The sequence below is a fragment of the Chrysochloris asiatica genome, unplaced genomic scaffold, assembly GCF_000296735.1.
Source record: "Chrysochloris asiatica unplaced genomic scaffold, ChrAsi1.0 scaffold00150, whole genome shotgun sequence".
Taxonomy (NCBI): Eukaryota; Metazoa; Chordata; class Mammalia; order Afrosoricida; family Chrysochloridae; genus Chrysochloris; species Chrysochloris asiatica.
This window is the reverse complement of record NW_006408668.1, coordinates 4,360,333-4,383,676: the sequence shown is the minus strand read 5'-3', so window position 1 is coordinate 4,383,676 and position 23,344 is coordinate 4,360,333. Positions and strand designations below refer to the sequence as shown.

Here is a 23,344-nt window from a genome sequence, read left to right as displayed (position 1 = left end):
AATACACCATGGACTCTCAGAAGAACAAACACATCTATTTTGGAAGAAATACAGCTAGACGTAAGAATGGCGAGACTTCATCTCTCGTATTTTGGACACGTTGTCAAGAGAGATCAGTCCCTGGAGAAGGACGTCATTCTTGGCAAAGTGGAGGGTCAGCAAAAAAAGAGGAAGACCCTCAACAAGATGGTTTGACACAATGACGGAAACAGTGGGCTGGAACATGGTGAAGATTGTGAGGATGTGGCAGGACCAGGCAGGGTATTGTTCCACGGTATGCTGGATTGCTAATTGTAAAGGCCGACTCAGCAGCAAATAACAGTGTACATTCAGAAAGGATTATTTCCTCAGGCACCACTGAGGTTAAGAAATAGAACAGGACCAGCGCCATAGAAGCCATCTGCTTCTTTCCTATTGTACCCACACCTTGCCTCTACAGTCAACCAATTCCTGACATTCAAGGTCATTTCCTTGCTTTTCTTGATTGTTTTACCAACATTGAAATCATCACTAACCCCTTACAGTTTAGCATTGACTGTTCTTTAGTTTTATGTAGGTGGAATCATGAAGCATACTCATTTGTGACTTTGTCTTATGCTAAACGTTTTGTTGGTAAGGCGCATTTACCTCACAGTGTTTGGTATAGCTGTCACTGGTGCGATTTCATTGCTGTACAGGATTCTGTGTATGAATGGGCTACAATTTCTACATCCATTCCAGTCTGGAGCTTGTAAAAAGTACTTCTACAAATATCTGCACATGTTTCCTGCATCGTGTGTAAGCATTGCTTCTTCTTGTTGTTTCTGAGTGCTGTTGAGCCGGTTCCGACTCATAGTGACCCTGTATAGGGTTTCCAAAAGGAACTGGTGGCTTTGACCTACCAACCTTATGGCTAGGAGTCCAGTGCTTATCCTACTGCGCCAAACCAGTACTCCCTTAGAGAACAGATAAAATGTAGAATTTCTGAGACCTCACTCACTCATCTCTGCCAAGAAATTTGGAAGACAACTGTCTGGCCGACTGATTGGAAGAGATTCGTGTTTGTGCCCATTCCAAAGAGAGGTGGCCCAATGGAATGCAGAAATCATCTGACAATATCTTTGATGCCCCATACTAATAAAGTGTTACTAAATACAGAGATACGGCTACAAGCATACATTGACAGAGAGCTTCCAGAGGTTCAAGCTGGATTCAGAAGAGAGTGTGGAACGAGGAATATCATTGCTGATATCTGATGGATCTTGGCTGAGAGCAGAGAATACCAGAAAGATGTTTGACTGTGCAAAGGCTTTTGATTGCGTGGATCATGACTCATTGCAAAGTATGAGTGTTCGGGAACACTTAATTGTGCTCATGAGGAATCTGTACCTGGACCAAGAGGCAGTTATTTAAACAGAACATGGAAACACTGAATGGTTTTAAATTAAGAAAGGTGTGCAATAGGGTTGTATTCTTTCACCATACTTATTCAACCTGTATGCTGAGCAAATAATCTGTATGCTGTTATATGAAGAAAACCGTGGCATCAGGATTGGAGGATGACTTATTAACAGCCTGCGATATGCAGATAGATGATACAACCTTGCTTGCTGAAAGTGAAGAGGACTTAAAATATTTACTGATGAAGATCAAAGAGCACAGCCTTCGGTATGGATTACATCTCAATTTAAAGAAAGCAAAAATCCTCTCCAATAAACAACATTCTCATCAACGGAAGAAAAGATTGAAGTTGTCAAGGACTTCATTCTTCTTGGATCAACCATCAACACTCATGGAAGCAGCAGTCAAGAGATCAGATGACGTATTGCATTATGCAAATCTGCTGCACAAGACCTTTGTAAGGTGTTGGAGAGCAAAGATGTCAGCTTGAGGACTAAGGTCTGCCTGTCCCAAGCCACGGTATTTTCAATAACCTCATATGCATATGAAAGCTGGACAGTGAATAAGGAAGAATGTAGAGGAATTTATGTTTTTGAGTTATGGTGTTGGAGGAGAATATTGAAAGTGCCATGGGCTGCCAAAAGAACAAACAGATCTGTGTTGGAAGAAGTGCTTCTAGAGTGCTCCTTGGAGACCAGGATGGCCAAACTTTGTCTCTAATACTTCGGACATATTGTCAGGAGGGACCAGCCTCTGGAGAAGGAGATCATGTTTGGTAAGGTGGACGGTAAGAGAAAAAGAGGAAGTCCCCCAGAGAGATGGGTTGGCAACATGGCAGCATCAGTGGGCTCAAGTGTGGCAACAATTGTGAGGTTGGTCCAGGACTGGACAATGTTTCATTCTATTGTACATAGGGTCACTATGAGTTGGTACTGACTCAATGGCCCCTAACAACAGCAACAACAATGGTGTGTGTACTTCTTCACCTTTACTAGAGAACACTATTTTCACAGCGATTGTACCCATGTAAGCATTGTGGAGAATTCAGTTGTTCCATCTCATCAAAATATAGTATCATCAGACTTCAGACTTCTTAGTTTTTGTCAATCAAACGTGTGAAGTTATCTCTTGGGATTTTATCTCCTAATTACTAATGAGGTTGAATGTCTTTCATAAGTTTATTGGCCTTTTTGATTTCCTTTGTTCAGTGTCTATTCATTGGATTTGTCATTTTCCTACTGGATTTTTGTTATTGTAATGATTCATAGCAGTTCTTGCCATGATCTGCATATTAGTCCTTGGTCAGATAAATAAGTTGCAAATATCTTCTCTCACTCTGGAATTTACTTTTTCATCTCTTTGGGGTCTTTTGGTGAACACAGAGAGATTCTTTCTTTATGGTGTGATGCTTTTTACATCTTATATGAATAACATTACATCTTATATGAATAATATTTTTCTACTCCTGGTCCTGGTGGTGTAGTGGGTTATGGGTTGGGCTGCTAACCACAAGGTCAGCAGTTCGAATCCACCAGCCATTCCACAGGAGAGAGAGGAGACATTCTGTTCCTGTAAAGATTTTCAGCAGGATAGGGAACCTCTTATTTCTGTCAAGGGCCATTTGGATATTTATAACATCACTCGCAGACCCTACAAAATTATCAATTTAAAAAATAGCTTGCTATATTTAGTCAGCTATTTAATCAACTCACCCCTAATGAGTCTGAGTCCTGGTGTGGTACTGTAGGATAAGCCCTGGACAGCAAGGTTGATTTGAACTGCAAGGTCTATGGTTCAAACTCACCAGCCGCTCCTCAGAGACCCTATAGAGGGTCTCTATGGGTTGGAATCAGCTCCACAGCACTTAACAACAACATCAGCAACAATGTGATAGGTGAAACAACTGTTGCCTTAGCAGGCCCAGACCAAGTGACTTTTTGGACCTTACACGGCCTGTGGGCTAGATGTTCCCCACCTCTGAAACCCTCTACAGGGTCTCTATGCATCTGAACCAACTGGACAGCACCTAACAACTCCTAGGTCATGAAATCAGATTCTGTATTATCTCCTGAAAGTGTTACTGTTGTCCATCAGGTTGATTTTGAGCCTAAAATGAATTAAAACATTCTCTAGAGACTGAGAGCTGGACTTCTCAAAGTGAGGCTTCTTCAGGACTTTTCACCTTTCCTTCCTTCTAAGATCTCGTACAGATGGCCAGCCAGACCTCCAGGACAGCTCCAGACATTGTGGGATTCAGTGTCCAGAAGCCCACTCCCAATCCAGCCAGCCAGCAGCCCTATGCGCCTTTCGTAGGCTAACTCACCTCTCCTGAGTGGAATTGAATTGGTGCTGCTGGTGAAAGGGAGAGAGGAAAATGCCTTCCTACATCCTGTAGCACTCTCTGATAATCGTCCTCCAGGGGAAACATGGAAACTGTACAATTCGGAATTTAGTACAGGCATTCATCGCTACAATCAGAAAATGGTCCAGATTCTCAAGAAAAGCAGCTAAGGGCCTATCAGTGCATTGGAAGAGAGATTTTTTTGCCTAGCTGGATAAGTGGTCTTGATAATGTTGTGAAATTTGTGCTGCAGGTAACACGTTCCTGGTGCCTCCATAATTACTACTGTTTTAATAAACAAAGCCCAGCTTCCTCAAAGGACAGTTCAATTGCAGGTATAATTTACTCTCCTGTAAGTAAGCACTCAAACTCAAAACCTAACTCACTGTCATGGAGTGGACTCCAACTCATAGCCACCCTGTATAGGGTTTCTGAGGCTTCATCTTTCTCACGTGGATTAGATAGTGGATTTGAACTGCCAACTTTGTGTTTCACAGTGCTGTAGTTTTACCACAGTGCAACAAGGGTTTCCCTGTAAGTACAGATGTTGTGTTCTGTTGAGTTGGTTCTAACTCATAGCGACCTTGTATAGAGTTTCTTTGGGATGCTCTCTGATCTAGATAGTCTTCCTGCGGCAGACTTGTCTTGTCTCCCTTTGTGTCTCCTCACCCCTCCCTCAACACCATCCTGCCCTCCCATCAGTGAGGACCCCTCCTCAGGCATTTCTCCCCCTAGGAACCATTCACTGTCCTGATTTCCCATTCCTGCTGTAACAAATACCACTTTGAGGAACAGCCATTTAGTTTCTCTCAGTTTTGGATGCTAAACATGCAAATGCACAGACAGTCTCCTGTCCATTCCTGGACATTCCTTGATTCCTTGGCTTATAGACAAACCTCAAATGGCATCTGTGTGCCCCCTTTAGCCCCCACCCAGACTTTGTGTGCATATCTCTATCTCTGTTCTGCTCTTTTTATAACTGAGATGTTATTCAATTGAAAACCCACCCTACTTTACTTGGCCATAAAATTAGTGATTCGAACATACCAGCTGCTCCTTGGGAAAAAGATGTGCCCGTCTGCTTCTGTAGTGGTTCCAGGAAATCGTCTAATGAACATAATAACAAAGAAAACTCAATTTCCTAACAGGATCCCATCTACAGGTATTGGGTTAGGATTGCAACACATTTTGGGGGGGATGGGAAGGCAGAGTTCAATCCTCGACATTCTCCCTGCCCCACAATCTGGGAGTCAGCACACCAGACTCAGTGTTCTTGGGCCTTTTATTTTTACTCCCTTTACAGTATTTGTCACGTTCTTCTTTCACCGCATTTTTATCGAAGGGCACTGCTGTGGATTGAGTATCAGGCTGCTAACCGAAAAGTCCATGGTTCACATCCACCAGCTGCTTCTTGGGAGGATAATGAGACAGTCTTGGAAACCCCTAAGGGAGAGTTCTACTCGACCTTACACAGTCACTATGAATCATAATCGACTCAATGGCAGTGGGTGTGGTCTTTTTGTATACTATATGGTGGTGCTGTAGGATAAGCACTGGATTGCTAACCTCAAGGCTAGGGGGTTCAAACTCACTAGCTGCTCCGAGACATAAATGAGGCTGTCAGCTCTCCTAAAGATTTGCAGTCTCAGAAACCTTATATAGGGTCACTATGGGTGGAGTTGACTCGATGGCAGTGAGTTTGGTTTGGGTTTAGGTGGCACAGTGGTTAAGCGCTCGGCTGCTAACGGAAATGTCTGTGGTTTGAACCAACACAGCAGCTCTGTGGCAGAAAGGCCTGGTAATCTCCCATAAAGATTACTGCCTAGAAAACACTATGGGGCAATTCTACTCTGTATTGTAAGTTCACTCTGCGTCGGAATCAACTAGACAGCACCTGACAAGAGAAGGTGGATTTAAGGGTATAATGGTGAACAGGTAGGCATTGGCCCGTTCTCTGGAGTTCACGTTGTAGTCCTCACCAAGTGCACAGCTGACGCAGAAATGAGCCAGAATCACAAAGCAATCATCTTCGTAGTCATTTAGTAAATAGTTCTTACGTAGCTCATCATACCTAATATGTATCGTTTCCTGTGTGCCATTTTACCAACAATGCACACAATCCATTGAATTCTCACAACTTCCTTGTTTTACAATTGAGCTGAGTGCAGCGTTGGAACAGCAGTAGAATCTGTGTCTTCAGTGTCTTCATCTGTCAGTTGAGGTTTTCATGGTACTCTGATGCTGACCAGGTTTCAATAGAGCCTCCAGATCGAGCTGCACTGGAAAGAAAGGCCTGGAAATCTGAAAATCAGCCAGTGGAAAGCCTGTGTCCCATAGTAATCCAAACCACAGCAACTGATGAGGATTACTTGGGGCTGGGCAGCACTTCACTCCACTGTGCATGGGGTGCCCATGAGTCAGGGGCCAACTGAGAGGCAGCCAACAACCAACAGTAGCAACAAGGTACAGCTGGGAAGGCGCACGCTAGTAAATGGCAGAGCCGGCTTCCAAACCCAGATCTCCGGGGCTGTCACCCACCCTGCTGTGATGCTCTACCTGTAATGAGAACATGCTAATAAAGCAGGCAGGCCACGGGGCCCTCACTGGCCTCACCATCCACAGCTACGGTGTGGCGTGACAAGTGCAAGGAACGGGCACAGAAGCCCGTGACAGCAAGAGATGAAGGTGCCTCTCTACATGAGGGGCTGTCATGACGACTTTCTCAGAGGAGGTGACTTCAAAGTGGGGACCCCAAGGATGCCGAGTTAGCTGGCCCAAGGAAAGAGTGGATGTGGTAGGTGCTCAAGGAGAGAGTGGATGAGGTAGTTGTCCAAGGAGAGAGTGGATGTGCCTGCGGGAACAGTCTGAGCAGAGGCCCAGGGGTTAGAGAGAACCTGACAAACCCGAGAACAGGCAAGCTGGAGACATACTGGCTAGAGAGCAGGAGAGGCCAGTAGGAAACCTCCCAAGTATGCTGAGAAGTTTAGACTTTATCCCAGGAGCAGTTGGAAGCAAGGTAACTCTATCTGACCTAAGGTTCCTGCTGATTGCTGGTGAAAGAACACATTAGACAGGGAGCAAAATCAGTGTGAGAAGACCAGTTTGATGACATCTTTCTCCAGGCAAGAGATGGTGGTGGTCTGGGCTAGGGTTGTTGTTGTTGTTGTTGTTAGGTGCCATCGAGTCAGAACCGACCCATAGTGACCTTATGCACAGCAGAACAAAATACTGCCCGATCCTGGGCCAACCTCACTACTATTGCAACGCTTGAGTCCATTGATGTTGCCACTTGGCCAATTAATCTCGTTGGAGGTCTTCCTCTTTTTCTCTGACCCTCCACCTTACCAAACTTGATATCCTTCTCCAGCGACTGGTCCCTCCTGACAATATGTCCAAAGTATGAGAGATGAAGTTTGGCCATCCTTGCTTCCAAGGAGCACTCTGGCTGCACTTCTTCTAAAACGGATCTATTGGTTCTTTTAGCAGCCCATGGCACTTTTAGTATTCTCCTCCAACACCACTGGGCTAGGGTAGGGGCCATAGAAATGAATGCATAGATCTGGGAGCATTTAAGGGAGGAAAACACTGGCAGCACTTGGAAATTATTTGGATGTGGAGGTGAGGGTGGAAGGGAACGAGTGAAGGATGCCATCTAGGAGCCTGGTGTAGGCAATTGAATGTCAGAACAGTACCAGTTATGTAGCTGGAGAGCACAAGCGGAGAAGATGTGGGTAGGAAGAATGATGACATTGGGGACAAGTGTGAATTTTTTTTTTTTGTTCCCAGGGGACATCTGAGTGGCATTTAGAAGGCTGAGTGTTGGATACACAAGAAAGAGCTGGCTGGATGTACAAATTTTAGGGTGTATACGTGTAGTGCTTGAAGCCATGGGAAAGTGGATGAGTTTATTGAAGGAGACCAAGAAGAAATAGGGAGTTCATGGGTGACACAAATGGTTAAGACCTTGACCACTAACTGAAAGGTTGGTGGTTCAAACTCACCCAGAGGCACCTGAAAAAAAACCGCGGGGTGGGGGTGGGGTGCTGGTAATCCACTTCTAGAATCCCACAGACACGAAAACCCTATGGAACAGTTCTACACTGTAGCACACAGGGTCACCATGAGTTAGAATTGAAACAACAGTAACTGGTTTTGAGGGGGGAGGGGAGAGTTGTGTGTTTCTTTTTAAAGAAGAAACAGAGACATGTCTGTGTCCTGCCTGCCTCCATTATTCCTACTTTAGTTAAATGAAATAAAATAAAACATTCTGTTCTTCATTTACAATAGTCACATTTCAAAGGCTTAGCAGCGTTACAGCTAGTGAACCCCATAATGAACAAACACTGGGCCCAGGATCTCAGGGGGAAAGTGCACTTTCAGTGATTGGAAAAGGGATTGGAAGAAGCCACTCTTCCAATGAGTGGCTGCCCTCACTGCCCCAGCTGGTGGTTGGAAGGGTTGTGGCCAGATCAACTCCTCAAGCAGATTTCTGTTGTTGTTGTTGTTGTTGTTGTTGTTGTTGCTAAGTGCCATCAAGTCATTGCTGACTCATAGAGACCCTGTGTAGGGTTTCCGAGGAGTAGCTGGTGGGTTTGAACTGCCAACCTTGTGGTTCCAACTTCAGTGCTGATCCTCCATCGCCACATCAGGACTCCCCTTAAGCAAGGAGGCTTGTTTTCTTTGTGGGTTTGTCTTCATTCCTACTTCTCTCTTGGGCCCATGAACAATAATAATACATTGAACAAGTAAAACATTTGAGATTGCATTTCAAGATTTGTTGTTAGTGACCTTCCAGCGTGCCCCAACTCATGGCAACCTCAGGCACAACAGAAGAAAGATTGACCCAATTCTGTACCAACCCCACTGCCTCTTGCAGATTGAACCATTTTGATCCGTGGGGTTTTCAATGGCTGATTTTTAGTAGTAAATTGCCAGGCCTTTCTTCCCAATCTATCTTATTCCAAAAGCTCTGCTAAAATCTATTCAGCGTCAACAACACACGAGCCTCCACAGACACATGGGTGGTGGCTGTGTTTGACGCATAGACCACCAAAGATCACAGAGTAGTGTATTAAGAGTGTTCACAGAAAATCAGATTTTAACTTTTCATTTTGGACACAGATTCTAAATGTTCATGAATGTTCAGGTTTATTATTATTATTGCTTGTGTTTTTGATCCTTGTGAATGTGTACCTTTGCTCTTTTCTTTTTCAGTCAGATGTCATGGATCAGAATTTGTTAAATTTCCTTCCAGAACAAGAACATTCAGAAGTTTATAAAATGCTTTCTTCCCATATGCTTGTGACAGATTCCTCCTCCCCAGAATATTTAAAATGTAAGTTTAATTTTACTGGTTTTACCAAATATAAAGAGAAGAATTTTACTTTTAAAAAGGGGTTAGAATGAATTAAGAATTAAGAATAATTTTCCATGTGACTCACAACGCTTACAACATTCTTAGGGGTATATTTTCAGTTTAAAGCTAAAAACTGGAGTTTGGGATATGTAAGAAATATAACTTTCTATGATGAAAACTTGAAAGCGTTGCATTCAAGAATAAGTCCTTTTGCGTGCATGGCAAGAGATTTCCTTTTTTAACAATAGAGGGTCTCTTTGTAACAGTGCAAAAATCAATGAACAGTCTGTTGATCTTGTAAGACAAATAGTGCTCAATTTAGATAATGCCAACTAACTAACCAACTGAAAACTGAGTAACTAGGTCAGACATCCAAATACTGCTCTTCTAAGTCTGTCCTCTGGTTATTTATGGAATTTCTATGCATATTTTATGTACTTTCTAAGTTTGGTTAAAAATGTTTGGCAGCTGCGATAGAAGACTGGCCTTGGTGCTTTAATGAACCGTGTGTCATTCGGTGAAGCATGCAAGAGGGAGCAGAGATGCCTTGCACTTGTTCAAACCTCAGTCTCTTTTCCATGTGTAATTTGCCCTGTCGTACATCTGCTTTTACTTCATAGCAAAGCAAAAAGATTAAATTAAAGCAAGAAGCTCTATATGAATAGCTTTATTTTAATATACCATATGAAAACAGCCAGAACTAATCAGTGCTGACACAACCAATCAGAGACATCTGTGGGTAGATGAAGACTAATTGGGTCCAAAAATGGATTGCAAGATGCTTATGAATTATAGAAAGAAGACTCTAGAGGTTCAAAACCAGATCCAAAAGTCAGAACCGTCGAGCGCGATCTCCTGGCCAAGGGCAGACTAAATCCCCCGTGAGAACTTCCCATCATGCCGCTTGTTTAGTCTGCAGTCTGTGTCACACTTACGTCTCCCCTTTCTCTCTTTTTTCTCTTAATGGTCCAGCTGACAACGATTTAGAATTTTATTGCCATCTTCTCAGAGGCAGTCTGAACCCAAAGGATTTTCCAACTTACGAATACATAAAATTTGTAGGAAATTTTCGCTCTTACAATGGTAAGCTTTAATTGTCATATAATTGCTTGGGGGGGGGCGGTCTTTTCTCATACAAACGTGCACATGGGGGCATAAGCAGCCCTGGGGTAACAAGAAGAGGGCGAATATGTAAATATGTGGGGGTTTTTTCCTGTTTGCATTTGGATTTTCGTGTTCCCAAGAGGAGTTTTTGTGCTCGTAAATGTTCTCTCCCCTTCTCCCCTTCTCGAAGAAAGCACTCCCACACCTGTTTATGCATGCTGGAGGAGCCCCATTGAAACACACATCATTCATTTGTTTATTTTCAGGCTGATGAAATAATTCTGTATTTGTGAGAAACAACTTACAGTTAATCAAGAACAGGCTCAACCCACCCACTCAGCTAAACGGGTCTTCATTGTTCTAGGAAGACCCGCAGCCTGGGTTTCTATATTTCTAGCCTCTCCTTTCCACAGCCCTGCCTTTCACACGCACCCATAGATATGGACTGGAACGTAAGCTTCTGCTTGCTAGGGCCCTGCCTGCCCAGTAAAGTGGCTTTTTTTTTTTTTTTTTTTGCCATTAGCCAGCAATCTACACTATATGAATTCTTACTGAACAGAGTAATCCAAACAATGAAGTCTTTTGTTGTTGTTTTTTAAATTGTGTAGCTAACTAATTATTCAAGATCTGCCTATAGAGACATCAACTCTAAACTAGTCTTAAAAATTCGCTTGTACTTTTGACCTATCTAAAATGGGACTGTGGGGTTCATGCCAGGAATTCAGAAACAGACACTCAGCACACATCTCCCTTCTGTGGCCCGATGCAGAAAAACCTGGTTTCTGTTTGCTTCGCTCCTCAAAACGCAAAACAAATAACACTGGAAAGAGCTAGTTTTCTCCAAATGTCAAAGATGGGAAAAAAACAGGTGATCATGTTGACCGGGGATGGTGGAAAAGAGAGGAGGGAAAAAGACGCCAAAGGGAAAGATGAGCTGTAGAAAGTGGGGGATGGGGTGGTGGAAGACAGACTGGAGAGAGGAGACCGAGGTGGTGCTAATTTTGTGTCTTTTGTTACTGTTGTTTAACTCTAGACCCACTGTTGGGTTAACTGTCCAGTCAAATGAATCCCTGAGTTTCCACTAGAACCAGCCAAACTCAGGCCCAGAGTTCTGAAGCTCTGATATGAACCAGGATTTTTTCCGTCAGCCTTTTGTATGTTACTTGCATAAAAATATATATGGCTTGTTTAGAAGGCTCCAGCTTGATGCTAGCCAGCATGATCCCACCAGAATGATTTTCAGGTCCAGTGTTCAGGGCTGATACCTGGACAGTGGACTCAGAGGCTGATGTGGAGGTGCTTGTGGGACTTAACCTGAGGGCTCAGGATGCTTGAGGGGTTGAAAGTGGTAGGAGGTAGACCCCTTAGCCTGACAAAGCAAGATGAAACTAAAACCCAGCCATGCCAAGTCCAACTCATGAAGGTTTGTCCAAGTTTCATGAGACTAATGTTTAATGAACCACAAAGAAAGGTAAATGGCAGTTTGTTGGGATATCCACTTAAAGAAACAGTGGGGCTGATGAAAGGAAATGTGGATAGGTCTCTTGTAATACAATAGTGAATAATTGTTATAAGGACTAATTGTGAGGGTTGGAAATGTAAAGATAGATGTTTTGTAGCAAGGAGGGGAGTGCTTGACTTTGCAGTCTAGGAGTGGAGGTCCCTGGGACCATGAAGGGAGAAGAGCGGAGAGCAGGACTCTACCCAGAGAAGCAGTGATGCCAGAGATGGAGACAGAGATGATTACATGGAGAGATGGAGCAGTTGGGGACTTTAGACACAGAGAGGGGGAGGGGCTGTGTGCTGAGGACCTGGGGGCAGGCTTGTAGGGTATACTCTTTGGTTGATTGATGATGCATGGAGGGGATTGTAACCATGGCAATGAAATGATATATGATAGGATGAATGTAAAACTAATGTTTTCCCGTGTAAACTATCACATAATTCACAATAAAACATTTAAAAAGAAACTAAGAGGCCCCTGGAAGAAAACCCAAACCAATTACTATCAAGTTAATTCCAACTCATGGCAACCCCCATGTGTGGCAAAGTGGAATTATGCCCCATAGTGTCTTCAGTAGCTAATTTTTTTAAATCTCTAGGCCTGTTTTATCTGAAGCATCTCTGGATGGACTTGAACCTCCAGCCTTTGAGTTAGCAGACAAGTGTGCTAGGCATTTGCACCACCAGGAATCCGTAGGAAACCCAACAGGATGCCATCCCCTAGTTTACTGAATGAGGTTGCTGGTTAAAAATGCAGATTCTCAGGCCTGGCCCTTTAGATTCTAGTTTAAGAGATCTTTGAGTGGAACCTGGGAATGTGTGATTTGGAAAGGACACGAATCCTGATGTAAAAAGCCAAGGCCTTTGAGAAACATTGCCCTGCTATAACCCAGAACACCATCCACAGGAATTTTCATGGCAGCCCTGACACAGAGTGAATCTGTAGGGTAAGCATGGGACTGCAAACTACACGGTTGGCGATTCGAACCCACCAGCCTCTGCACAGAGAAAAATGAGGCTTTCTGCTCCCACAAAGATTTACCGCTTCAGAAACCCTGTACAGGGTTGCTATGAGTAGGAACCAACTCAACGGCAGTAGGTTGTAACATTTCAGAAGCAGACCACTGGGCCTGTCGTGTTTGTTGCTAAGTGCCGTCCAGTTGGTTATGACTCATAGCGACCCTGTATAGGGTTTATGAGGAACCGTGATGGATAAGTCCAGTGCTTATCCTACAACACCACACTAGTAGCATTTGTGCCACCCGGGGACTCCTGGGTTAATATTAGCAGTGGTTTAGAATTGACTTAAATGGTGTGCTGAGATAACAGCATACCTAAAGTGGGCACCGAAAGGTTGGTAGTTCCAACTCACCCAGAGGCACCTCGAAAGAAACAATGGTGATCTACAGCCATTGGAAACCCTTGCAGAGCACAGATCTACTCTGACACACATGGGGTTGCCACAAGTCAAAATCGACTAGATGACAGCTGGTTTTTTGTTCCTGTCTGTCCACATGTCAGCAGTAGGCACACTTAACTAAAGGAAACTGGCCTGTGATTGGCTGCTGAGCAGAGTTGTATCCTTTGTGAAATTTGCAAATCCAGAAATCTCATTAAGACGCTGCTGAATCTCACTTTGAAGTTTCCTGTCACTTAACACATTTTAGAAGGTTTCAAGGAAACAGCCAGACTTGATTTTGAATACCTGGGTTTTCTTGGTGGTGTTTTTTTTTAAAGCTAACAAAGCTTTCTTTTCTCTTCAAGTTGAGACAGTGTTTGTTTGCCTGAAAGAATGTGTGGAAATTATGTGTGATTTTTTTTTTTTTTTAAGAAACTGTTACTGCTGTAAACATGTAGCCTTGAAAGTGGAAATTTTTAAAGCAAGAGTGCAGAGTCCTTTCCAGAGTCTGCTATACAAACCAACTGTAGACAAAAGCAAATCTGTCATCGAGTTAATTCCGACTCATAGAGACCCTGTATAGGGTTTCCGAGGCCTATACAAAGCCTCCTCTTTCTCTACAGAGTAACTGGTGGGTTGAACTACCAAACAGTCCAATGCCTAACCTACAGTGCCACCATAGGTCCTTTTCTTTAGACAAAAGACCCCAGATGTACAAATGGAACATATGAACCATAACCTAAATGTGAATTTAAAAAAGAAAGAAAATCTAGGATCAGTGAACTTCTTAAGACTAGACTATATGAAATCACTAAAATTTGACCGATTTTGACCTATAAAATATGGTTTAATATAAGAAATAATTCAAATTGGATTCAGATGTTTACTTTTCAATAAACGTTAAGCAGTTGGGGTAATAAAAATATCTCACTGAGTATTTACAAAATGCCAGGCATTGATTGATGTCATTCAATCATTACAACAATCTCATGAGATAGTACTTACTATTGTTGTTGTTAAGTACCGTCAAGTCGGTTCTGACCCATAGTGACCCTGTATAGGGTTTCCAAGGAGTGACTATTAGCATCATTCTAATCAGCACTGAATTGTGAATCACAAGATCGGCAGGTCAAACCCACCAGCTGTTCCTTGGAAACCCTACACAGGGGCACTATGAGTTGGAATCGACTAAACAGCACTTAACAATAACAACATTACAGTGGAGTCCTGGTGTGACGCTAAAGGATAAACGCGTAACCTAAAGTCGCTATGAACCACAAGGTCGGTGGTTCAAACTCACCAGCCAAACCTCAGAAACCCTTTACAGGGTTGCTATGAGTCAGAACCAACTCAGTGGCACTTAACAACAACAGTATTCCAGTGGAGGAAGTTGGTGCATGAAAGGGTTAAGTCTGAAGTCCATGGGTAAGAATTGGGAGCCCAGATTCATACCCAGGGTCTGTGACTCCTAACCCACACCCTCATCCACGATGTCTGATTGCTTTTCATAAATCTCTGTAGAAACTAAACTTGGAGGTCTATCATATAGGCCAACACTTACCACCTGACCTTCTGTTGGTGCATGCTGTGCATACCTTATACCTGAATGCCCTGCAGCCATCCCATGCACCTTCTCGAACCCTCAGGCGTGACACCGATTTTAAAAGTAGCATGGAAATGGCAGAAGAAAAATGACCGTGAACATTACTTTATTTTAGTAGAATACCTGTTTACAACTCTAAAGAACTAGGTAGGAAACCCTACTTTGCTCTCTGACAATGATAATTCCTAATGTTTGTAAAGGGTGGTTTCATTTATTATCTGTCATGTTCTTATATGATGTCTATGAAGGAGACATGAGGGAGCTTCAAAAAGGTCATAGAGAAATTCTTCTCTCTTTGAATTCCATTTTTCCATGAACTTGTTGAAGCCCCTTTGTATTTGTTATTGCTGTTTCAACTGAAGATATTAGACTCCCAAGTCTATCAGTAAGAATTTGGAAAGGACCCTACCCCTTTGTGGGCCCAGCACAGTCTGTTCCTGGCACACAATAAGCACCCAGTAAAAGTATGTGGATTTAAATTTTGGAAATTTTGGCCTGGGGCACACAGCTGGTTGGAAACTGAGCCAGGTCTCAGACCAAAACTTCCTACTCCTAAAGAAATAATGTTCTTCCCTGGGAGCTAGTAACAGAACTTTACTTGACTAACCTCAAAGAATACTCCAGGGATATAGTGACAGCTTCCAAGAGGGTTACTGACACTTTTTGACCCTGAATCCAAATGAAGATTAACTACACATTGGTGCACTCTGGGTAAAGAGTTCCTGGGAGGTTAATGTGCTCGACTGACCTGGAAAGAAAACCCCATAGAGCTCTAGTATACTGTTACACTGGTTAACACAGCCAGTATAGTATAGTGTAAACATGGGATCACCACAAGTTAGGGTGGGCTCCAAAACTGTTTGAAGAGTTTATCTTTGGCAGTCTCCATCTAATCCTCATCTTTGCCTCTCTCCACCTTGGCCCCCTGTGGTCCTCCAGGGTGCTTGGGGGTCAGATATCCTTACCAAGACCCCTCACTCAAAAGGCACCCAGTCCGGACTATGTCTGACACACTCTTTCCTATAACTCATCTGACCAGTTGATTTGGCAAAAGATCTGGGCTGCTTGAAAATGACATTTATAGAAATTCTCAGGCCTTAACCCACAGGGTCCACAATGAAACGTAGGCTCCAGGGCAGGGAAAGGAAGGTGAGACTGAGCCAGAGAAGATTCTTGGTGACCCTTAAATAGTGTAAATGCAGATCCCATCTGCCTGTCTGCTATCCCAGATAACTGCCAAGCATTCACCCGACTTTGCTAACCCGTAGCATATTCTAGTTAATATGAGGGAGCTACAAAAAAATCCCACTGTCTTTTAATCCAATTTTCCCAAGATCTTTTTGAAACTCCCGTCATAGGAATCTGCGAGGCGAGGGGTAACAGAAACACCTTTGCCCTTGTTAACGAGATTTAAACTCTCTGAACTGAACAGTTCCAAATTCACTATCTCATGATGCCACCTCTTCACCCCAGCACCCTGATCACTTTGGCTGTGTAAACACAGCAACTGTTGTCCAAACACTGGAGCAAAATGGAATTTTCCTCTGCTTCACTCTCTGCACATCTTGGTCATTTGTTAGAACTGCACATTGACCACAAATGTTCTAGGGGGAGAGGAGTGAAAATGGTACTTCATAGTTTTAACCTAGAGTTTTAATAAATATGTGTCAGGAAACAGGTCAATAGTCTTTCTCTGAAGTGTTGCACTTCAGGACAGCATGTAGCCCAGGCCGAGTAAAGCTTCCTAGTGGAATCTGAGCTGAGATATCTTGTCCTCTCCTAGTGCTCTGACCTCGTCGGAGCAAACATGAACCACCAGGTCTGCCTCTTCTGTGTACATTGACTACTTCCAGAATAGAGCTGAAAGGAAATTTCTTAAGACTATGGTTAACTGGACCTCCTTGGTGGTACAAATGGTTAGGCACTTAACTGCCAACCCAAAACTTGGTGATTCCAGATCCTCCAAGGCACCTTGGAAGAAAGCCCTGGAAACCTATATCCAGAAGGCCATAGTCTTAAAACCTGTGTGTAGTGCAGTTCTACTCTGAGACACAAGGGGTCGTCGTGAGTCAGAATCCACGGGACAGCAATGGTTTGGTTTTGATATTTATTTGCCCACAAGCAAATATTGGAGTCCTGGTGTGGCGCTGTAGGTTAATGCGCCAGACTGCAGCTCCATTGAACTCTGCAAGGTTGGTAGTTCAGGCTCACCACCTACTCCTTGGAAACCCTATACAGGGTTGGTATGGGTCGGAATCGACCCAAAGGCACTTAACAACAACAATAACTAGCAAATATTAAGGGTGAAAAGAGATGCTTTTAAATAAATACATTAACGTATCTTTTTAATTTCTTTACTTAGACTCCTGGTGTGATCCCTGTAGGATAAGCACTCGATCAAAGTGTCGGCAGATCTATACAGGGTCGCTATGAGTCGGAACCGACTCGACGGCACGTAATAACAAACAACAACTTAAATAGAGGAGCCCATGTAGCCTACGTGAAGTCCCATGAGTTCAAGTCCTGGCAGGGATTACTCAGTAAGCAAGGTAAACACGGGCTTACTTCTGTTTACTGACTAATCTGTAGTGAACAACAAACTTAGGTGAAATTGCTTGCTATAAATTAGTAAGCACAGGTAAGCCCATGCTTACTTTGCTTACTGGGTACTTTGTTCTTCTTGAAAAGAGGCTTTGATTCTGTGGGGTTGGGAGAGAGCCAGATGCCAGCCATCCCTAGAAACAGAAGCTTTGATGTGGTGAAAAAATGTGAAATTATTGACTACAGGTTAGTAAGTAAGCACAAGTGGGTCCGTGCTTACCTTGCTCACGGGATCATAAGCAACTCCACTGCAGCCACCTGTACCAGCCACTTCACCCCGATTTTATTGGAGAGTAACTGGCTGGATGATTTTTAAAGGTTTGAAGAATCGGCCTTGATTTGAGGGGTCCTAATAAGCAGACGCCGGCTCCTCGAGATAACTTAATGCTGGAAAGAAGGAATCCTTTCTTTTAGTTCTCTTGCTCCCCCCAGACTTGGATTTAAATGTATTTCTGACTGAAATCCAGAAAGCAGTGTTTCAAAAGTCGCTGGTATGGTTCCAAATAGGTCACCCTCAGCAAACATTCCATTCTAGGCTTCCCAGAAACCACACACCAGAGTATAAAAGTTTCCCTGCCCTCATTTTACCTACTCGCCTCCAACCATACTGCCAGATTTGAAGTACTGGCAGAAGTAGGGGCTTTTCGGTTTACAACACTAGATTCCGTATGTTCTGTGGGATTTCTGTAGGTTGCCTCATTTTACGGGTTTAGATTTTTTTCCCCCCCTTTTCCTGCTTGAGCTGAATGTATTGATATGTCTCAGTTTAAGGGAACAAAGACAGTCACAGCAGACCTCTTTTGGGATGGAAGTCTGCATTTGGCACAGGAAGAACAGCTTCAACAGGGTCCTGAATGTAGGAAGCAAGTGTACCCTGCACTGGGGCGAAAGGACATCATGTCCCCTTCCCCAGCAGTGGTCATCACCACCAGATTACATTGCAGGGGAGTTAAAATCTCTAAGAACAAATTGTTACCAAAGGATAGCATTCTACAGAAGTATCTCCAGAGTCTGTAGAAAATGGAGCAATGAGGAATGGACCACACATGCCATCAACCCTATCTTCTGTGGCCAGAGGAACTTCTGTACAAGTTGTCTGCTGATATTGATAAAATGTGAACAAGATATTCACTTGAAGGACAGAAACGAGACAACATGAAGCTCATTTTCCCAAGAAAGCAAATAATTTGGCCTTGTTCCCACCAACCATCTGGTGGATATCTTGTCAGCACCATTACAGTCTTCTGGCCATTAAAAATACTCATTTTAATTACTGAATGCCAAGGGGAAAAAATATTTAAATAGCATGTTGTTTCACCATTTTTTTTTCTTTTCAATCCCACAAATTTGCACACTCCCAGCTTCCTTGTGTGATTCTCAACTTCTGTGACATTGTTCAGCCCAGTGCTAAACATACCTGAGCAGTTAGGCAGGACCCTCGACCACAGAATGAGCTGGATTATTTTACTGGGACAAAATCAGAAAAGCATGTTGTAAAAAGGAAAAACAAAAGTCTGAAATTTAGTGAGAGATGATTTCTCATGAAGGTTGAGGAAATGACTTCAGTCTCTACATTCCGAACATTTAAGCTGGGTATCACAAGTGGGACTTAGGAAGTTTAAGGGTTTTTTCCTTCCTCTAGCAAACCAGTCATTCATTATTTTCACATCTCCCCCAGACCCTGGTGGGCTTTGTCTGTTTGTTCTCAGGAGCACTGAGAATGCTGTTTGTCACTCTCCTTGTGGATTGTTGATGCATTTTCCTACAGCTGTTGCAACTAATTTATCATAAGCAGGCTCTGATCAGAATACGTAATTGTTGAAGTATGATGGCAGAATCAATACTGAGTGGAACAAAGAACATCTTTCTCGTCTTTTATGCACCATCACCATCTCTGCCCTTTCCTATCCCTTTCAAACCAAGGCCACAATCTCCTTGCACCTACAGTCCTCCTCACCTCCTTGTCGTGGTCTATTGGGTTGCTTACCTATGTCATCAGACAGACATTGCAGCCAACCTCAGATTCCAAATGAGGCAGACCTTAGCAGTTGCCATCAAGTTTAATACTGACTCATAGCGACCTCATGTGTGTCAGAGTACAACTGTGCTCCATAGTATTGTCAATAGTGCTGACCTTTTGGAAGTACACTACCAGGCGTTTCTTTGGTGGCACCTACCTCTGGGTGGGTTCGAGCTACCGACTTTGGAGCTAACAACCAAGTACCACTCCCAGAAACAAATATCGGTGATGATTATTCTTTGGAGGACCTACCTAGGGACTTTCTTGCTTTTTTTTTTTTTGCCAACCCAAGACAGAATATATAAGGTCTCTGAAGTTAGTGATGATGATAAAAATGTTCAGAAGCAAGGAGTGGACTTGATGGTTGTTGGCCATTTCAGTATAAAGACCAAGCACAAGCTGTAGTCTGCATTTCTTCAAGCAGGAGTCAGGCCGCAAACACGTCAGCTGTTTCTCGTAGAGTGGTGATTGCTGTATGTTGGTTTGCAGCCATCTTCTTGCCCCAGGTCCCCTTCTGACCAGGTTTAATGCATCCGTAAAGCAGTGAACTAGCCTGTGAGAGGCATGGGGCCGAGAGCCATGCCGGCAGAGTTAACCAGCTACCAGCAATACTAGATGGGGCTGCAGACAGAAAGCCATGTTGCAGCATTCAGGTTGTCATGGCAAAGATCAGACAGAAGATCTTTTCCCAAAGGAGCTCTTAGTGATTTGGATGTAAAATGGAAAGTCATTTCATGAGACATTCATTCAATAAATGTATGTTGAGCACCTGCTGTGTGTAAGACACCTGTTCAGAGGTGGAGATATAGAACAAGACTCAGTTCCAGCCATGGAGAAGCCTGCTTAGCTTTTAGCAATAGTAAGATCAGCTCTGAGTAAGTTGACTCTTAACGCACTGCTATCAAGTCGATTCCAACACATGGCGACCCTTTCTAGGACTTCCAAGATGAACTTTTCATGTGGGCTTGAACCACTGGTCTTGCAGCTAGTGGTGTAGGGCCTAACCGACAGCACCACCGGGCTAAGTAGCAGGGCAGAACTACTGTTAGATCATGAGCCTGTGTACATGTGTAGGTGCTGGAGTGGCCCAGAAAAGGAGACCTTTGAAAGCTGCACAGGCTGCTACTGCTTGAGGTGATTAATCCTTCCAAGAGACTCTGGAAGCCAGCTGTAATTAGATATATTTTTTTCTATTACTTAAATTGAAACAACTAATTAAATCCTTAATTAATGTTTTTAAAATACCTCCAGATAAGGATTGCCAGACAAGTTAGCCTAAGTGCTAAATATGACAGTGAAGTCCCAGGGAGCAGCTTGCTTCTGTGTCGACTCTAGAATATGCAAGAAGGCTCACGCTGCGAGGAAAACTCATTTCAACCGTAATTTGCAAAATGTTTAAAATATCAAAGTTCTCTTCCCCTACTCCCACCCCTGGTTTTTCCCCCAAGATGTCTCCCTTGGCCTCTGTTAAAACTTTCATTCTTGATTTATTATCCCCCTCCATGAAGTCCTCGGCTGCTTTTTGGGGAGGACGCTTGTTGAGAAGCGTGGTTGCTCATTTCTGGGCCATCTGCACAATATCTAGCTTAGCAAGTGCAGGCTACAAGCAGTAATGAAACGTCTAGTGTGGGTGTGCGTTTTCATCTTTAAAGCCTTGGAAAGTATAAAAGAACTGGAAGAAAAGACTGACAAAACTATGCTGAGAAGGCAGCCGAGACAACATTGAAAAGCAAAACCACACCGGTTAGTTTCAAGTCTGTTTAGACTCCTGGGGGGCCCACATTTGCAGAACAAAACTGAGCTCCCTGGGGTCTATATAGCCCTGACCTTTTGGAAACAGATCACTAGACCTGTCTCCTGAGGTACTCCTGGGTAGATTCGAACCAAGAGTCTTTCAGTTAGTAGTCAAGGTGCTTAACTCTACCACCTGGGGACTCCAGGCCAACATTTGTTGCTCTGTTGTTGTTAAAGTGCCATTGAGTTAGTTCCCACTCAAGCGACCCTGTATAAGGCTTCCAACAGAACATTCTGCAAAACATCTACCTGACTTCCATCGTCCAAGTATCTGCCCATTTGAAAAAGCAGCAAGGGGCAGAGAGTCTTTGGGGAGGCGTTTCCTAATTTCACACTAGGTTTCTGTCCGCCTCTCCTCCTCACTCTACATCAAGGAGGATGGTGCTTGCTGTCAGAAGGCATGAATGGAGGAGTGGAAAGGATTCAAACAAAGCAGATCGTTTAGTGGTAAAATAAGGAGGTTTTTTCTTAAATTCCTAGGAAACCCTCAGAAGTTTGCTTGTAAGTTCTTGTTATTCTAAAAGAGTGGGGAGAATTTTTATTAGGTCATTATCTGGCTGGTAATATCTCTTAGATCCCAGCATAGAGGATATTTCACATCTGGGATTTTTTGAATGTCTTTCTTTTTTTTTTTTTAATTACACAGATGTTCACATCTGCAGACCCATCCCTGTGTGGAGTTGTTTTCCTCTCCCTTGCTAAGTTTCTTGGCTTACCCTGTAAATGAATCTGTAATGGTCTAACCCAATTAATAACAGATGTGTACTTGCTCTGGACTGCTTTTTTTTTTTTTTTTTTAACCCGCTTGCTAGTCATGTTTGGAAACATTTATTAGTGTTTATATGAATGAATTCAAAGAATATGTTAGGTAAAATGAATTTATTTATGTTAGTGAACATATCACCACATTATAGAATCATTTCAAACAAAAAACAAACCCACTGCATTGTCTCGATTCTGACTCAGAGTGACCTTGTATACGGTTTCTGACATTGTAAAACTTTACCAGAGAAGACAGCCTCATCTTTCTCCCACACAGCGGCTGGTGGATTTGAACCAGCAATCTTTTGGTAAGCAGCCCTGTGCTTAAACCACTATGCCACTAGGGCTCCTTATAGAATCATTTGTTGTTGTTGTTGTTAGGTGCCATCGAGTCGGTACCAACTCATAGCGACCTTATGCACAGCCGAATGAAATACTGTCTGATCCTGGGCCAACTTCACTACTGTTGCCACGCTTGAGTCCATTGATGTTGCTACTTGACCAATCGGTCTTGTCAGGGGTCTTCCTCTTTTTCTCTGACCCTCCACCTTACCAGACATAATATCCTTCTCCAGCGACTGGTCCCTCCTGACAATATGTCCGAAGTATGAGAGACAAAGTTTGGCCATCCTGGCCTCCAAGGAGCACTCTGGCTGCACTGCAATATATAAGATAAAATGTTGTTGTTGGAAAGCTAGAATCCAAAGAAAATATTGCAGATTTCATTTGATAATGAAGTCCTGGTGTGGCGCTGTAAGATAAGCATTTGACCTTAAGGTCAGCTTAAACTGCAAGATCACCTGTTCAAACTCACCAGCCACTTCTCGGAAATCCTATACAATGTAGCTATGAGTCAGAACTGACTTGATGGCACTTAACAACAACAATATGAGAGGTCTTCAAAAAGTTCGTGGGAAAATGGAATGAAAAGATAATGGCATTTTCTCACAAACATTTTGAAGCTCCCTTGTATGTTCTTGGTTAAATCCGGAAACCGAGCTGTGTTTAAATCCGCAACCTCAGAAATGTATAGAATATAATTAACTACTTTTAAAAGAAAGAAAGAAAAGATAAAAGGTAATGCAAATTTTCAACCCTGGCTGTGCCTTAGTAAACTTGAGGGGCTTGTTAAAAAAGTCAATTCCTGCCTTAAACACTGTGGTCCTTTAATATCTCTATCTATATGGAATCAATTCACAGCCCAAATCCACTGCCGTAGAGGGAACTCTGACTCACAGTGACGCTATATGACAGAATTGACATGTTACTTAGGGTTTCTGAGATTGTAAGTTCCTTACAAAAGCAGACAGCTTCATCTTTCTCCTGAAAAGCGGCCAGTGGATTTGAACCGCATACCTTATGACTAGCAGAGCAACACTTAACCCACTGTGCCACCAAGGCTCCTCAAATTGACAACAGCAACTAGAAAGATTAGATAGGAATTTTAGAAGGCAGTGCATTTATGTAAATGCAGGGTAAAC

General features: G+C 43.2%; 1 protein-coding gene across 1 annotated transcript in view; it reads left to right on the top strand.

Moving 5' to 3' along the window:
* NPAS2 (neuronal PAS domain protein 2) overlaps positions 1-23,344 on the top strand; it is a 126,523-nt gene that overhangs the window by 60,685 nt on the left and 42,494 nt on the right. Inside the window, exons 5-6 of the mRNA XM_006870770.1 lie at positions 8,936-9,056; positions 10,050-10,160. Of these exons, the coding sequence (XP_006870832.1) occupies positions 8,936-9,056; positions 10,050-10,160 (232 nt within the window). The remainder of the gene's footprint in view (positions 1-8,935; positions 9,057-10,049; positions 10,161-23,344) is intronic.